Genomic DNA, 19,228 nt, shown 5'->3' with positions numbered 1-19,228 from the left:
GTTGGCCAGGCTAGTCTTAAAAAGTCCTGGCCTCAAGTGATCTGCCTATCTTGGCTTCCCAAAGTGCTAGGATTACAGGCGTGAGCCACCACACCTGACCACGCCCGTCTTTTTAAAAACATGACATAAGAGCCGGGTGCAGTGGCTCATGCCTGTAATCCCAGCACTTTGGGAGGCAGAGGCAGGTGGATCACGAAGTCAGGAGTTCGAGACCAGCCTGGCCAAGATGGTAAAACCCCGTCTCTACTAAAACTACAAAAATTAGCCAGGCACGGTGGCGGGCACCTGTAATCCCAGCTACTCAGAAGGCTGAGGCAGGAGAATCGCCTGAACCCGGGAGGCGCGGGTTGCAGTGAGCCAAGATCGCGCCATTGCACTCTAGCCTGGGTGACAGAGCAAGACTCCATCTCAAAACAACAACAACAACAACAAAAACATGACATAAGAAACTATTTTCAGCCAGATGGGGTCTCTAGATCTCTATTACCACAAATACCAACACTGGCCCTCAAAAATTTCAATTCTGATACCATTTCCATACTGCGGTGAAGGTTAATAGTTACATGAGAGTTTCTTGTGATTCCTCTGACAACATCAAATTTACTTCCTAAATATAATTTATCACTTCTTCCCCTACCTTCACCCTCCCCACAAGACGGAGTCTTGCTCTGTTGTTCAGGCTGGAGTGCAGTGGCACTGCAACCTCCGCCTACTGGGTTCAAGCAATTCTCTTGCCTCAGCCTCCTGAGCAGCTGGGATTACAGGCACCCGTCACCACGCCTGGTTAATTTTTGTATTTTTAGTATAGACAGAGTTCTACCATGTTGGCCAGGCTGGTCTCAAACTCCTGACCTCGTGATCTGCCTACCTCGGCCTCACAAAGTGCTGGGATTAATCACAGGCATATGAGCCACTGAGCCTGGCCTTAGCTCCATCTCAGCTCACTGCAACCTCCACCTCCCAGGTTCAAGCCGATTCTCCTGCCTCATCCTGCTGAGTAGCTGGGATTACAGGCACGTGACCACACCCAGCTGATGTTTGTATTTTTAGCAGAGATGGGATTTCACCATGTTGACCAGGCTATATAATTTTATTAATCCCAACACTTTGGGAGGCTGAGGCAGGTGGATTACCTGAGGTCAGGAATTTGAGACCAGCCTGGCCAATGTGGTGAAACGCCCCTCTCTACTAAAAATATAAAATTAGCCAGGTGTGGTGGCACATGCCTGTAATCCCAGTTACTTGGAAGGCTCAGGCAGGAGAATCGCTTGAACCTGGGAGGTGGAAGTTGCAGTGAGCCAAGATCATGCCATCGCACTACTCCGTCTCAAAAAAAAAAAACTAAAAACCAAAAAACAAAAAAACCATTCTGTAATCTTTTTCGTTGCAATATGGTTTTGCAGTGGTCTCATTTTTTCATAGCAGCATCCCAAGCATTGAAATTGCTTTAGATTCTTGCCATCTTAGTCATGCATCAGTTCTTTTTTTTGGCCCTGTGGATGTTGGAAGTACCTTTGCTCCAGAAACTGAGCTAACATCACCTTTAAATTGCTTTTATTTTATTTATTTATTTGTTATTTTGAGACGGAATCTGTGTCACCCAGGCTGGAGTGCAGTGGTGCAATTTTGGCTAACTGAAACCTCCACCTCTTGGCTTCAAGCAATTCTCCTGTCTCAGCTTCCTGGGTAGCTGGGACTAGAGGTGTGCACCACCACACCCGGCTAATTTTTGTATTTTTAGTAGTGACAGTGTTTCACCATGTTGGCCAGACTGGCCTCGAACTTCTGACCCCAAGTGATCCATCTGCCTTGGCCTCCCAAAGTGCTGGGATTACAGGGTGAGCCACCATTCCCGGCCACCTTTAAATTGCTTTTAGGCAAGAAATGGAGAACCCACTCTAGGGTCTTGAATTTGGAGTTCAATTCCATATATATGAGCACACTGGGGCAGCTGTGTCATTTTCCACAGTCTGTTTTTTATGTAAGACATCTTAATTTTTCTTTTTCAGACAGAACAGACTGGTACGAAATGATATATAGTTTTCTTTTTAGAAATAAGCTTTCTAAATATTGTTTAATATTTGACACAATATAAATAAACAACAGTGAATACACTGTTCTGTGTAACAACATTATCTTCCTTTTGTAGGAAAGAGTCTGTAGAAATAATTCATTGTTTCCTAAGTTCAAACTGAGTTCAGTATGCACAGAAGTATTTTGATATCTGTCTTAGTACATTTGGGTTGCTACAGCAAAATAACTTAGACTGGGTAATATACTAACAACAGAAATTTATTGCTCACAATTCTGGAGACTGCGAAGTCCAAGACCAAGCCACCAGCACATTTGGTCTGTTGAGGGCTTGTTTTTCACAGATGGCGCCTGTTTTGTTGCATCCTTATGGGAGAAGAGGCAAGGCAGTTCTCTCTTGCCTCTTTCGTAAGGATGCTAATACCATTCATGGGTGACACCAAAATCCAGACCATAACAATGTCCCTGTCTAATAATTAAAGGTTTTTGCCTTTACAATTATGTAGTGTATATATAGATATTAGATAGCAAGAGAGAAGTGAGAAGGACCAAGCTTTTGTCTTGCAATTGAGAGCTAACTACTTTTGTTTTTGTTTTTGTTTTTTTGAGATGGAGTCTCGCTCTGTCACCCAGGCTGGAGTGTGGTGGCGTGATCTTGGCTCACTGCAACCTCCACCTCCCTTCAAGCGATTTTTCTGCCCAAGCCTCCTGAGTAGCTGGCACTACAGGCACGCACCACCACGCCCGGCTAAGTTTTGTATTTTTAGTAAAGACGGGGTTTCACCATATTGGCCAGGCTGGTCTGGAACTCCTGCTCGTGATCCTCCTACCTCAGCCTCTCAAAGTGCTGGGATTACAGGCGTGAGCCACCACACCCAGCAGAGAGTTAATTACTCTTAAAGCCATATACATACTGTTACCATCTCAGTTACCTAATTCCCAAACATCTCTCAAAAAAGAAACAAAAAAAAAAATAGGATAAAGGAGTCATTGACAGGAACAAAGTGTAGGTAGGTAATTACACTCCCCTTTCCACTTTTTTTTTCAGTACATAGGCTATTTAGTTCTTTCAAGATTTACCATTAGATCATGATATACAATTTTTCCCCATATTCATAATGAATTTTTCTACAATAAAATGCATGCATATCCCATAAATGTGTAGATATTTTTCAAACACAAATGTTTTGTTTTTAAAGAAGTGACAGGCCGAGTGCGGTGGCTCACGCCTGTAATCTCAGCACTTTGGGAGGTTGAGGTGAGGAGTTTGAGACTGGCAGATACAGAGAATCACAACTTATCAGAGCAGAAACCCAGGAGGAGAAAATTCCATCAGTCCCGGTGTACAAAACCCTGAACTATATAATTGACAAAATGCTAGAGGCCCAGTATAGGCAAACCTCAGAGTAAAAAACTCCAGCCCCTTTAGTTAGTGGGCACCCCTGTATTTTTTTTAGTTTTACCTCCTAGAGTTCTACCAGGTTTTCACAGTGACTATAGGTCTAACAACCCCTTGTGTTCTGGCAGCAGGAGGGGAAAAGAAACCACTTTGAAGTAAGTCAGGGCTGGATGCGGTGGCTCACACCTGTAATCCCACAACTTTAGGAGGTTGAGGCAGGCAGACCACTTGAGGTCAGGAGTTTGAGATCAGCCTGGCCAACACATCAAAACCTCATCTCTACTAAAAACACAAAAATTAGCCAGCCTCCCAGCTACTCAGGAGGCTGAGGCATGAGAATTGCTTGAACCCAGGAGGCAGAGGTTGCAGTGAGCCAAGATTGCACCACCGCACTACAGCCTGGGAGACAGAGCAAGACTCGGTCTCAAAAAAAAAAAAAAAAAAAAGTCAGAATCTTCTGCTCTTTTTAACAAGGTCTGTCCTCAGGAGAAATTACTTAACTACAAACCTGCCCAAGTTTTATCACAGCCTATATGACCTGGAAGAAGTGTAAAGCCCAACTCCAGCCACCTCAAGCCATCTAGAAATGGACAGAGCTGGCAGGCAGAAAATAAGTAAAGACAAGCTGAACTCAGCAACACCATTCGTCAAGTGTATATAATGAGCATTATAGACTACTACAACCGTAACTGCAGATTACACGTTGTTCTTGAGCTCACATGAAACTTGCATGAAGATATACTACATCTTGACAAATTTTTAAAAATAGAAATCATACAATGTCTGCTTTCAGATCACAGTGGAATTTAACTGGAAGTTCCCAACAGAAAGATACCTGCAAAATCCCCAAAACATTTGGAGATTTAAAAACACACTTATAGAATAGTAGGCCGGGCACAGTGGCTTACGCCTTAATCCCAGAACTTTGGGAGGCTGAGGTGGGTGGATCACGAGGTCAGGAGTTCAAGACCAGCTTGGCCAACATGGTGAAACCCCATCTCTACTAAAAATACAAAAATGAGCTGGGCATGGTGGTATGTGCCTGTAATCCCAGCTACTTGGGAGGCTGAAGCAGGAGAATTGCTTGAACCGGGAGGCAGGAGGCAGAGGTAGCAGGGAGCAAGACTGCGCCACTGCACTCCAGCCTGGGCTACAGAGCGAGATTGTCTCAAAAACAAATAAACAAACAAACAAAACACACACATACTTCTAGAATAGTAAAGAGTAGCCTCAAAAGAAAAAAACTAGTGGGCCCTGATATATCATCCTGAGAAACAGAATGCATTATTCTAGTATCCTTATGGATTAGCCCAAAGCTAAGTACGTTTCATCAACGAAAGCTAGAAATGCTTTCCCCAGGCATGTGCACTTGTCTAGTAGAAGAACCTCACCTTGAATTTATTCCAAAAGAGGCTCTCAAATGTTCAGCAGCAACTCCTAAAATGAGGCCAGTCCAAATGTAATGGGATAAATCCCGCTCCCCCCACCAAAAGCTGAATCTTTCATCATAGGAACAGGTGACCCTTGCTGTAAAGTTAGAGGATAGGCACACAAATAAATTTATATGACATTATCTACTAACTTTTTTAAATGCATGTGTTAAACACATGTGTATTATAACTCTAGCACTGAGCAGCAAAAGTCTAAAGTCCAAATCCTTAACTGGAATATACACAAGGTATTTTAAAACTACACTAATGTTAAATAATTAATCCAGAAACTGTTAACTGAAGTGCAAAATCATTAGTATTTCTCTATGGCTACAACAGCCTAACTATCAAAGTGTGCTGAGACAGACAAGCTATTTTAAAGTACTCACTAAAAAAAAAAAAAAAAACTTCAGAGAAATTTATGATGGATGTCTCTTACCTCATAAATGTTGGGGTGCCACATTTTGGTCAAGAATCTGAAGGTAGGTGGTGAATAGGGGTAGTCAATAGGAAATTTAATATGCGCCTGAAAAGAAAAAAAATGAAATGCTGATAAATGAGACTATAACTTATTCATCTGCCTAATAATTCACCCTACTACACCCACAGAAACAAAGCTCCTTTCACAGAGTAAACTCTTGAGATTAAAGTAGCTCAGACATACTTTGTTATCCCCAGCGCCAGGGTCATTAGTATGTTTTTACAGCACCCCTTCAAACATTTATAAAAGGTTATCTTTTTTTTTTTTCCCCCAGACGGAGTCTCACTCTGTCGCCAGGCTGGAGTGCAGTGACGTGACCTCAGCTCACTGCAACCTCTGCCTCCCAAGTTCAAGCGATTCTCCTGCCTCAGCCTCCTGAGTAGCTGGGACTACAGGCGTACGCCACCACGCCCAGCTATTTTTTGCATTTTTAGTAGAGACGGGTTTCACCATGTTGGCCAAGATGGTCTCAATCTCTTGACCTCGTGATCTACCTGCCTCAGCCTCCCAAAGTGCCTGGATTACAGGCGTGAGCCACCGTGCCCGGCCCCTATAAAAGGCTATTTTAAGTCACCAAAACTCACACACTCACTCACACACACATACATAAATACAATTTTAACTTAGCTCACGAGTGAAAAACAATACTCTACAAATACATTTTATTTTTATAACAAAATAATCTCATTTTAGGGTACACAATATGGAACAACCGTATTTTTCTTTTTACTCACATAATTTAACTGTCATTCTATCACCCAGAAATAATAAATGCTCACACTGCTGATTTCCCTTACAAAACTTATTTTTAAAAACTTCAACATACTGTATTTTGTATTTTGCTTTTTTCATCTATATCACATTATAAACATTTTTTTTACATCATGAAATATTCTCTCTACATGGGTGACTGATAGTATCTGCATTATACTCCATCAAATGTATACCTAGATGAACCATTTTATAAAACTATTTCCTTATTTTGGGCATTTGGGTTGTTTCTCACACCTTTGCTGTTATAAATCCTACTGCAGTGAATGTCCTTTGCAGTATCCCCATATTTTAAGTATGAAGAAATCCAGAAAACCTGACAAGTTCTCTCTTCCATAAAAGCAATGGGCAAATTGCCAAAAATTGTAAGCATCAACATTTTCAGAATTCCAGAAAATAACCAGAGGCTTGCAACAATTCAAGGAGTAGATATTTAAAGAAAATGGCTGACATTCAGTAAGAACATCAAGCTATGTGGTTTTAACTTACCCTAATCCAATCTCCTATACTCTAGCTGTGCAGCAGCCTTAAAACACATTCAAAGTTAAAACCAAGGAAGCTGACAGGCCCTGGAGAGGATACAATGGCCTGGCATTTCGCCAAAGCCTTACTCCCAGAGAACTGTCATTAGCTGACCTTTCTAGTGGTTCCCTAGAAAACTCCACTTGCAAGGCTGTCTACATGTGATCGGATTTGGAGCTTGGCCAATGTGAAAATGTTTTCCCTGGCAGCTTTGTTGAAAACAATGGCAGGCAACTATTTAACCTTAAAGGTACCTAAGGCAGTGGAAAATACAAAACAGACTACCCAAAAAACTTAAAGGAAAAGCTGGGCTGGGCTAAGAGTTGTCCATTATGGTTCTGAAAAGCTCTGACAAATTATTGTGAGTCTATAAGACCATGACAATGTTTAGGGCTATGCACATGCCCAGTGCTATGTGCATGCTCAGGAAAGCCCTAAGAAGGCCCTAACTTTATACCTCTGGCTTAACTTGAGAATGTATGCAACCAGAAAGTAAAGAGTTTGCAACTGCCTGTCTGAATTTAGTTGAAGGCATGCAATGACACATACGCAGAGCCTCTCCACAAATTCCAAGTGACTAACTGGTTCTAGAAAATCAAGGAAATCTCTGTTCAATCATTACCTGACCACTAAGCTGAGTGGAGAATTCACTGGCCACACATAACAAATAATATCGACATTATATAATTAAGTAAGATAAGTCACTAAGCAAGCCAACAGTAATTACAACAGCAGCAGCAATGGTAACAACAAAAACCCTGGGGAAGAGGAGAACTGGATTTCTGCAGGTGTCACTGTATATTATTTAAATTTCTAGTTTTCAGTAAAATATTACAAGGTATGAAGTAAAACAAAAGTATGGTCCATACAACAGGAGAAAAAAAAGAATCAATAGAAACTGGAAACCTAAGTATTAAAGTTACTAGGCAAAGACTAAATAAGCTTATCTTTAAACCTTTAAACATTTCAAAGGACTAAAGAAAATCATGGCTAAATAACTTTTTTTTTTTTTTTTTTGAGACGGAGTCTGGCTCTGTCGCCCAGGCTGGAGTACAGTGGCCGGATCTCAGCTCACTGCAAGCTCCGCCTCCCGGGTTCACGCCATTCTCCTGCCTCAGCCTCCCGCGTAGCTGGGACTACAGGCGCCCGCCACCTCGCCCGGCTAATTTTTTTTTGTATTTTTTAGTAGAGACGGGGTTTCACTGGGTTATCCAGGATGGTCTCGATCTCCTGACCTCATGATCCGCCCGTCTCGGCCTCCCAAAGTGCTGGGATTACAGGCTTGAGCCACCGCGCCCGGCCCATGGCTAAATAACTTAAAGGAAAGCATGAGAATGGTATCTCACCCATAAATACTGAATATCAATAATGAGATAAATTATTTTTAAAAATCCACATAAAGTGGTGGCTCATGCCTGTAATCCCAGCACTTTGGAAGGCTGAGGCAGGTGGATCCCTTGAGCCCAGAATTTCAGACAAGCCTAGGCAAGGTGGTGAGACCCTATCTCTACAAAAAATTTAAAAATCAGTCGGGTACAGTGGTGAATCTGTGGTCCCAGCTACATAAGAGGCTGAGGTGGGAGGATCATTTGAGCCCAGGAGGTTGGGGCTGCAGTGGGCTATGATCATACCACTGCACTCAGGGCTGGGCTACAGAGGAAGACCCTGTCTCAAAAAAAAAAAAAAAAAAAAGAAAAGAAAAGAAAGGGGATGGGTGTGGGAGGGGGAAAAGAGAGAGAGAGATAGATTCTTAAGTTGTTAAGTACAAAAACTGTTGATTCTTTGAGACAGGGTCTTGCTCTACCACCCAGGTTAGACAGAGTGCACTGGGTTACAGCTCACTGCAACCTTGACTTTCTGGGCTCAAGTGATTCACCCACCTCAGCCTCCTGAGTAGATGGGACTACAAGCATGCACCACCATGCCCAGCTAATTTTTTTGTGGGGCTGGAGGTTTCAGCATGTTGCCCAGGCTGGGTCTTAAACTCCTGAGCTCAAGCAATCCCCACGCCTCAGCCTCCCAAAGTGCTGGTATTTACAGGTGTGAGCCATCACACCTGGCCTGTTCATTCCTTTTCATGACTAAATTTAAAAAGTATAAAAACTGAAACTAAAAAAAAAAAAAAAAAAGTGCTGAGCAACAGATTTGAGCAAGTAGAAGAAATAGGGAATTTGAAGATAGGTCAATGTATTGACCTTATTTTTATTTCTTTCTTTATTTATTTTTTGAGACAGAGTCTCGCTCTGTCACCAAGATGGAATGCAGTGGCGCGATCTCGGCTCACTGCAACCTCCACCTCCCAGGTTCAAGCAATCCTCCTGCCTCAGCCTCCCGGGTAGCTGGGACTACAGGGGCATGCCACCATGCCCAGCTAATTTTTTGTAGTTTTTAGTAGAGACGGGGTCTCATCATGTTGGCCAGGCTGGTGTCGATCTCTTGACCTTGTGATCTGCCTGCCTCGGCCTCCCAAAGTGCTGGGATTACAGACGTGAGCCACCACACCCGGCCTTACTGACCTTATTCTTTTAAGGGGAGTAGTGGAAATCCCCTTCATCAGGAGTATCGGTCTGCCATAGGCATCCAAAATGGAGGCAGTCTTTCTTGTGGGACTGAGTCCTTAACGTATAGAATCTGATGCTATCTCCAGATAGCGTCAACAATGAATTGAATTGGAGGACTAAGAGAGAAACTATAAAATTCTTAAAAGAAAACATAGGTGTAAATCTTCATGACCTTGCATTCACTAAGTTTTGTAGATGTGACACCAAAAACACAATGAACAAAAGTAAAAAGAAATGGGACACAATTAAAATTATTATTATTATTTTTTGAGACAGAGTCTTGCTCTGTTGCCCAGGGTGAAGTGCAGTGGCATGATCTCGGCTCAATGTAACTTCCACCTCCTGGGTTCAAGCAATTCTCCTGCCTCAGCCTCCCGAGCAGCTGGGATTACAGGCATGTGCCACCACTTCTGGATAATTTTTGTATTTTTAGTAGAGACAGGGTTTCGACATGTTGGCCAGGCTGGTCTCAAACTCCTGACCTCAGGTGACCCACCCGCCTCAGACTCCCAAAGTGCTAGGATTACAGGTATCAGCCACTATCCTCAGCCCAGGGTTTCTTTTTCAGATGACAAAATGTATTCTAAAATTGATTTTGGTGATGGTTAGACAACTTTGTGGATATGCTAGAAATCACTAAACTATATACTTTAATAAATGGGTGAATTGTATGATACATGCATTAAAATCACAATAAAGCTGACTGGGGGGAAAAAAGGCTGGAGGCCAAAAACCCAGGTCCCTCAGAGATCTTGGTTTCTAAAACATCATTATTCGGCCGGCACAGTGGCTCATGCCTGTAATCCCAGCACTTTTGGAGCCCTAGGCGGGTGGATCACGAGGTCAGGAGTTCAAGACCAGCCTGGCCAAGATGGTGAAATCCCATCTCTAGTAAAACGAAAAATTAGCCAGGCACAGTGGCAGGTGCCTGCAATCCCAGCTACTTGGGAGGCGGAGGCAGGAGAACTCTTGAACCTGGGCAGCAGAGGATGCAGTGAGCCGAGACTGCGCCCCTGCACTCCAGCCTGGGCGACACAGTGAGACTCCGTCTCAAAAAATAAATAATATAAAATATCATTATTCAATAAAAGGAACTGGGGCCCTTTGGTGAAACACCTGATTCTAAAATCTGCAGCAGGAAAAATAAAAGACAAGCCTAGAGCATCTTATAATGCCAAAAAGTAAGTGCTAAAGAAAACAAATTGGAGTGTTTCAAAACAGCATAGGAGCCAACCTGCAAGAGCTCCTAATGGCCAAAACTAGGACAATCTAAGCTATAAAATACACAATGTAATACTGTTACCCAAAATATGAAATAAATATAAATGAGTACATACTGATAAGTACCACTGAATGGAAAAATATTGGTGGAGAAGGGTCAAATCTTCCTTACAGTAGTACTACAAATAATCACAATCCACATTCAGGTGGTGAAGTTGAATTCCCCTTCCCTAGAGTGTGGGCTGGATTTAATGACTCACTTTCTAACAATAGAGTACGGAAAGAAATAGTAGCTCTACCGTAGAGAAATCTGGCAGACATGTTAACCAAGTGATCAAGGTTAACATCACTAGCGGTAAATCATATTGGTATCATGACCTCCCTGATATGATGTGGCAAGAAAGGCACTTCAACTTTGTGGTATTCTTCCCCCAAAATCTATAACCCCATTCTAGTCAGGAGAAAAACATCAGATAACCCAAATGCAGGAATGTTCTGCCAAATCTAACCCACCCTCTTCAAAAATTGTCAAGGTCACAAAAAATAAAGAAAGGTGGAGAAACCATCAAAGACTGGAGGAAACCAAAAAGACGAGACAACTTAATACAGTGTGCTATCCTGAACTGGACTCTGAATTAAGAAGATGATATGGTGGCACAGAAGAATACAGTGCTAATGAGTGCTAATGAGTATGGGGATTCTTTTTGAGATGATGAAATGTTCTGTAATTAGATGGTGGTGATGGCTGTACAACCGTCTGAATATACTAAAAACTACTGAACCGTATACTTTAAAAGGGTGAATTTTATGGTATATGAATTATACCTTAATACATTAGTGCAGAAACTGGTGAAATCTAAACTAACTGGAGATTAGTTAATAAAGCTGGAGTGGCTATCTGAATAACAGAGAAATATATTTTAGAACAAAGAACATTGTCACAGATAAAGAGAGTAATTTCATAAGGGGATCAATTCACAAAAAAGACATAATATTAACTGTGTGTGCACCTAGTAACAACAGAGCTTTAGAACACAAAATTATGGCCGGGCGCGGTGGCTCACGCCTGTAATCCCAGCACTTTGGGAGGCCGAGGCGGGCGGATCACAAGGTCAGGAGATCGAGACCACGGTGAAACCCCGTCTCTACTAAATATACAAAAAATTAGCCAGGCGCGGTTGTGGGCGCCTGTAGTCCCAGCTACTCGGGAGGCTGAGGCAGGAGAATGGCGTGAACCCGGGAGGCGGAGCTTTCAGTGAGCCGACATCGCGCCACTGCACTCCAGCCTGGGCGACAGAGCGAGACTCCGTCTCAAAAAAAAAAAAAAGAACACAAAATTATGTAACTAAAAACTTTTATCACCTAATGGAAAAATAGAAAAATGCACAATTACAGTTGAAGATACTATCACTTCTCTCTCAACAGTCTAAAGCAGCGGCCCCCAACTCTTTTGGCAGGTACTGATTTCATTGAAGACAATTTTTCCACGGACAAGAGGGTGGAAGAGTGGGAAGGGTAGTGAGGTGGGTATTTCAGGATGAAACTGTTCCACCTCAAATCATCAGGCATTAGATAGATTCTCACAAGGAACACTCAACCTAGATCCCTCACATGCCCAATTCACAACAGGGTTCGCACTCCTTGAGAATCTAATGCCCGAGTTGATCTGACTACAGGCAGAGCTCACCTCCTGCTGTGTGGCCTGCTTCCTAACAGGCCACAGAGTGGTATCAGATCAGTATCGGATAGGGACCCCTGGTCTAAAGTGCAAGGAGACAAAAACTCAGTAAGGATACAGAAGACAATAAGCCACCGAACAACAGCAGCATACAAATTATTTTTGTGGACACACAGAACACGCACCAAGACGTACCATATTCTGGAATGTACAACATCTATCTACAAAGTTTAAAGAACTGACATAATACATAGCATATTCTTTAACCACACTGAATAGCGCCAGAAATTTTGACTTTCTAAATTCAAAGATATTTACTAAATCCCCAAATATTTGGAAATTACGTAACTGTACATGTCACAGTATGAAGAGGAAGCCATAAAGTTACTTAGAAAATTGTTTAATTGAATATGAAAAAAATGACAATGAAAATCTGTAACATACACCTAAAGCAATACTCAAATGGAAATCTTTAGAATTGCTTGCACTAGAAAAGATGTACGTCTCATTTCAATAATATAAGCTTCTACTTAAGAAATGAGAAAAATGGCCGGGCACGGTGGCTCACGCTTGTAATCCCAGCACTTTGGGAGGCCAAGGTGGGCGGATCACGAGGTCAGGAGATCAAGACCATCCTGGCTAACACAGTGAAATTCCATCTCTACTAAAAATACAAAAAATTAGCTGGGCATGGTGGCAGACGCCTGTAATCCCAGCTACTTGGGAGGCTGAGGCAGGAGAATGGCGTGAACCCGGGAGGCTGAGCTTGCAGTGAGCTGAGATCGCGCCACTGCACTCCAGCCTGGGCAACAGAGCGAGACTCCGCCTCAAAAAAAAAAAAAAAAAAAAGAAATGAGAAAAATACAAAATTAGGCCAGGTGCAGTGGCTCACACCTATAATTCCAACACTTACAGAGGCCGAGGCGGGTGGATTGCTTGAGCACAGGAGTTGGAGAACAGCCTGAACAACATGGTAAGACCTCATTTTTACAAAAAATACAAAAAGTTGACAGGCGTGATGGTGCACCCCTGAGGTCCCAGCTACTTGGGAGGCTGAGGTGGAAGGATCACTTACGTTTGGGAGGTTGAGGCTGCAGTGAATCATAATCTTGTCACTGCACTCCAGGGTGGGTGACAGAGTGAGACCTTGTCTCAAAAAAACAAAACGAAACAAAACAAAACAAAACAAAAGAGGAAAGAAAGAAAGAAAGAAAGAGAGAGAGAGAGAGAAAGAGAAAGAAAGAAAGAGAAAGAAAGGGAAAGAGAGACTAAGAAATTAAACTAAAAGCAAGCAGAAGAAAGAAAGCTGACATAAAAGCAGAAATTAAATTGAAAAATAGGAAAACTGCAGGGTGTGTGTGGGGATGATCAATAAAACCAGAAGCTGATTCTCTTTGAAACCATCAAGAAAACTAGTAAGCCCCTAGCGAGACTGATCAACCGAAAGAAAAAAACAAAACAAAACACCACGCACACACAAATTACCAACCAATACCAGGAATAAAATAGGAGACAGTACTACAGATCGTACTAGTATTAAAAGAATAAGGGAATATTATAAATAACTCTATGCTCATAAATTCAATAAATAATATTAAACAGACAAATTACTTGAAAAATACAAAGCTACTTAAGAATAAATACATAATCTGAATAGGCATATATTAAAGAAATTGAATTTGTATCTAAAACCTTCAGACAAAGCAATCTCCTGAGCCAGGTAACTTCAACAGCAAATTCTACCAAGAAAGAAATAATAACTCTAAACAAATTTTTTTTTAGAAAACAAAATAAGGGGGACTATATTTCCCAAATCATTTTATTATACAGATATATAATATATATATAGACAAAAGAGGATTATGAAAACTTCCATTAAAGTTAGGAATCTGGTCCTTGGAACTATAACCTCTTATATCTCATTTCTATGGACAAATGAGATTATCCTTTTGAGAAACAAATAACAAAACAATGTTGTCTGTGTAGTCAAATCTTTAGGTCTTAAAAAATGTCTTGGCTGGGTGTGGAGGCTCATGCCTGTAATCCCAGCACTTTGGGTGGTCGAGGTGGGCGGATCACCTGAGGTCGGGAGTTCGAGACTAGCCTGACCAACATGGAGAAACCCCATCTCTACTAAAAATACAAAATTAGCCGGGCATGGTGGCACATGCCTGTGATCCCAGCTACTCGAGAGGCTGAGGCAGGAGAATCGCTTGAACCTGGGAGTCAGAGGCTGCAGTGAGCCAAAATCGCGCCATTGCACTCTAGCCTGGGCAACAAGAGCAAAACACGGTCTCAAAAGAAAAAAAAATGTCTTGAGACCAGGTGCCATGGTTTGTGCCTGTAATTCCAACACTTTGGGGAGACCTAGGTGGGCAGACTGCTTGAGTTCAAGACTAGCCTGGGCAACATGGTGAAACCCCATCTCTACAAAAAATACAAAAATTTGCCAGGCATGGTGGATGAGCCTGTAATCCCAGCTACTCAGGAGGCTGAGGTGGGAAAATCACCTGAGCCGAGGAGCTCGAGTCTGCAGTAAGCTGTGATCACGCCACTGTACTCCAGCCTGAGTGACAGAGCAAGACCCTGTCTCAAAAAAAAAAAAAGTCTTGTTAGATTACTTAGCATACTAAGAGAAATCTCTGCAGTGTAACTAGGAACACATGCATGAAAATTTATGTAGAATAGATGATATGCACCTATGTAATAAAAGGTAGCACACGATAGTAGTAAAGAATGCTGACTCAAGAAGCCAGGACTATCTGGGTTTGAAACCTGACTCTGCAACTCAGCTGTTACCTTAAGCAACTCTTACTTAATTTATATTGATCAACTAATTGACTGATTAAGACAGGGTTATGCTGTCACCCAGGCTGAAGTACAGTGGCACAAATATGGATCACTGCCAGCCTTGACCTCCCAGGCTCAAGCGATCCTGTCCCAGCCTCCTGAGCAGCTGAGACCACAGGCCATGTCACCATACCCAGCTAAATTTTTTATTTTTTATTTTTTTATTTTTTATTTATTTATTTTTTTTGAGACAGAGTCTCGCTCTGTCGCCCAGGCTGGAGTGCAGTGGCTGGATCTCAGCTCACTGCAAGCTCCGCCTCCCGGGTTCACGCCATTCTCCGGCCTCAGCCTCCCGAGTAGCTGGGACTACAGGCGCCCGCCACCTCGCCCGGCTAGTTTTTTTTTTTGTATTTCTTAATAGAGACGGGGTTTCACCGTGTTAGCCAGGATGGTCTCGATCTCCTGACCTCGTGATCCGCCCGTCTCGGCCTCCCAAAGTGCTGGGATTACAGGCTTGAGCCACCGCGCCTGGCCTAAATTTTTTATTTTTTATAAAGATTTCACCATTTAAACTTCTGGGCTCAAGCAATCCTCCCACTTTGGCCTCCTAAAATGCTGGCACTATGTGTAGTTCTAATTAGGGAAAAGGAATCAGGCTAGTGGGACCGAGGGAAAGCAATAAAAGAAAGCCGATAAGCCATAAGTCAGCCTTTCATCATCATCCAGGACACGTAAGTCCTCCTGTGCAAATAACTCACAATCTTCCTGTGCCCAACTATCACCACACACCCACAAGTTAGCTCACTGCAACCCTGGTGTTCTCAGTACTCCACAAAGCCCTCTTCAGCATACTGCATAAACACTATCCTATAAAATCTCTAGCAAGCCTTTGTTTCTCTGCAGTTGGCTTCTCTCTGGCAGGCTGCTGGTTGCCTCCCTCGCAATGTATTTTCCTACGTTCTCTAATAAACCTGCCTTTTTTTGGAAATTTGAGACGGGGTCTCACTCTGTCAACAAGGCTGGAGTGCAGTGGTGCAATCTTGCCTCAGGGCAACCTCCATCTCCGAGATTCAAGCAATCCTCCCATATCAGTCTCCAGAGTAACTGGGACTACAGATGCACACCACTATAGTGGCCTGGTTAATTTTTCATTATTTTTTGTAGGGACAGGGTTTCGCCATGTTGCCAAGACTGGTCTCGAACTCCTGGGCTCAATGATCCTCCTGCCTCAGCCTCTCTAAATGCTGGGATTACAGGCGTAAGCCACTGCACCTGGCCTGCCTTCCTTTACTTACAACTGCCTCAGTAAATTACTTAGTAAGTTTGGAACTGTGCCACTGGTCCAAACAGCCATCATTCTCCTGGACAGATTATAGACGAGAGCCACTGCGTATTGCTCAATTACTTAATTTATATCTCAGTTTCCTCACCAGTAAAAAGGGGATAACAGTACTTATTTAATGCGTTTGTATGAGGATTAAATGAGGTAACGCTTGAACAATGTTTAGAACTGTGCCTGACAAATTAAAAGATATAAAAATATAAATAGGTGGATAGGCACGGTAGCTCACGCTTGTAATCCCCACCACTCTGGGAGGCTGAGGCGGGTGGATAACCTGAGGTCAGGAGTTCAAGACCAGCCTGGCCAACACGGTGAAACCCCATCACTTACTAAAAAAAATACAAAAATCAGCTGGACGTGATGGCAGTCGCCTGTAATCCCAGCTATTCAGGAGGCTGAGGAAGGAGAATCACTTGAACTTGGGAGGTGGAGTTTTCAGTGAGCCGAGATCATGCCACTGCACTTCAGCCTGGGCGCAAAGAGCAAGACTTCATCTCCAAAAATAAATAAATAAAAATATAGATAGATAGATAGATAGATAGATAGATAGATAGATAGATAGATAGATATAGATGGACGGACGGACGGATGGATGTGGGAGAGGGAGGGAGGGAGAGGCAAGAATCATGAAGGCTGTTTTATAGATCGCTAATTTTCACTGTTTTATCTCTTTTACCTACCTGCCCATAGATTATAATACTACCAGCTTTAAATAAGACAACTGGAAAGATTAATACCAACCTTAAGACTTTGATGATTATGGAATTAAGTTTTCTTAGAGCCTTACCAAACCTAATTATATTCTACTTAAATCTTAATAAATATTGGTTAGTAGTATTAATGGGGTTTCTGTATTTCCTCTAAGCGTCTAATATTTTGAATTATTCTTGAACTTTCAGCTTTTTGACCATTATCTACTATACAATTTTTTAAAAATACTACCTCCATCACGCTTGTAATCCCAGCACTTTGGGAGGCTGAGGCAGGCAGATTCACGAGGTCAGGAGATTGAGACCATCCTGGCTAACACAGTGTAACCCCATCTTTACTAAAAACACAAAAAATTAGCAGGGCGTGGGTGGCAGGTGCCTGTAGTCCCAGCTACTTGGGAGGCTAAGGCAGGAGAATAATGTGAACCCGGGAGGCGGAGCTTGCAGTGAGCCGTGATCATGCCATCGCACTCCAGCCTGGGCAACAGAGCGAGACTCGGTCTCAAAAAACAAACAAACAAAAAATCATAAGTAGTTTTAATGTGACGCTTTTGACTTTATTCTAGAGGTAGTTTGAGTTTTTGTTTGTGTTTTTTTTTTTTGAGACGGAGTCTCGCTCTGTTGCCCACCTCACTGCAACCTCCACCTCCCAAGTTCAAGCTGTTCTCTTGCCTCAGCCTCTGCAGTAGCTTGGATTACAGGCGCCACCACGCCTGGCTAATTTTTGTATTTTTAGTACAGATGGGGTTTCACCATGTTGGTCAGGCTGGTCTCGAACTCTTTATTTATTGTATTGTATTTGTTTTTGAGATGGAGTCTTACTCTGTCACCCAGGCTGGAGTGCAGTGGCACAATCTTGGCTCACTGCAAGCTCCGCCTCCCGGGTTCAAGCCATTCTCCTGCCTCAGTCTCCCGAGTAGCTGGGACTACAGGCGCCCACCACCACGCTCAGCTAATTTTTTGTATTTTTAGTAGAGACGGCGTTTCACTGTGTTAGCCAGGATGGTCTCTATCTCCTGACCCCATGATCCGCCGGCCTCGGCCTCTCAAAGTGCTGGGATTACAGGCGTGAGCCACTGTGCCCGACCTTATGATTGATTTTTTTAAAGCATCATGCCTAAAGTATGCTTACATTACCACTAGAAGAGGTAACATTGGGTGGTGTGCTTCTAGTAAGGCTATTTAAATTGTACTAAGAACTCCTTCGGTGGAGTTTCCAATCCTCAACTATTCAGATGAAGTTAATATTCAGGGGGAATATCCTGCTGTAATGCTTCCCTGAGATTATACAATTTTATCTCTATCTCTATTATTTTACTTAGTTTTCAGAACATTATTAACTGTTTATTTATTTACTTATTTATTTTTGAGACGGAGTCTCGCTCTGTCGCCCAGGCAGAAGTGCAGTGGTGCAATCTCGGCTCACTGCAACCTCCGCCTCCTGGGTTCAAGCAATTCTCCTGTCTTAGTCTCGCGAGTAGCTACAGACGCACGCCACCACACCTGGCTGATTTTTGTATTTTTAGTAGAGATGGGGTTTCACCATGTTGGTCAGGCTGGTCTCCAACTCCTGACCTCAGGTGATCCACCTGCCTCAGCCTCCCAAAGTGCTGGGATTACAGGTGTTAGCCACCATGCAGCCCTTAACAACAATTTAAACATACTATTTCACATGTATATGGTGACCTATAGTTATCTATGTATTACCTCATATACATATTAATACTCCTACGTCAGCCAACTTGTCACTGAAATTTTTCCTTTTTGAAATTTTATGAAATAAATAAGATATAACTTGCTGTAAACATATGAATATGAGATCTCATACCATCTCAGTTATATTCACAGAATATAACGATTTTAAAAGAAGAAGGGAAGGTACTAGAATCAGTAACCCTATGTTGTAGCCCTGGCATGATTCTTGACTATTTAATTTACATTTTTCTATCTTTTATTTGTCAGGCACAATTCTAAGCATTGTCTTTGCTAGGCCTCTGACCTTAGGTCAACTCATTTAAATCTCTAGATTTCAAGTTCCTTTTTATATAAAATGGCGTAAAACACTGACCCTAGGGAGTTATCATGAGAATCATATACAAATTTTAAGAGAACCTTCAAAAATGGATCCCAAGACACAATTATTTTTTATCTTTTAGAGACAGGGTCTCACTATGTTGCCCAAACTCAAGATCTCAAGTGAGTTTCCCACCTCAGCCTGCTGAGTAGCTGGAACTACAGGGATGTGGCACCATGCCTGGCTCTAAGATAATCTTAAATCATCAAATCAAAGGT

The 19,228-nt window shown here is 42.4% G+C and overlaps 1 protein-coding gene across 2 annotated transcripts in view; it reads right to left on the bottom strand.

Moving 5' to 3' along the window:
• LOC105485670 (ubiquitin conjugating enzyme E2 R2) overlaps positions 1–19,228 on the bottom strand; it is a 118,676-nt gene that overhangs the window by 27,314 nt on the left and 72,134 nt on the right. For both annotated transcript variants that reach the window (XM_011748009.3, XM_011748010.3), the window contains exon 2: positions 5,300–5,386. In XM_011748009.3, coding sequence (XP_011746311.1) covers positions 5,300–5,386 — 87 coding nt within the window. The remainder of the gene's footprint in view (positions 1–5,299; positions 5,387–19,228) is intronic.

Source organism: Macaca nemestrina, chromosome 14 (assembly GCF_043159975.1).
Source record: "Macaca nemestrina isolate mMacNem1 chromosome 14, mMacNem.hap1, whole genome shotgun sequence".
Lineage (NCBI taxonomy): Eukaryota > Metazoa > Chordata > Mammalia > Primates > Cercopithecidae > Macaca > Macaca nemestrina.
Note: the sequence above shows the minus strand (reverse complement) of the source record. Positions and strands in the feature narration are given on the sequence as shown.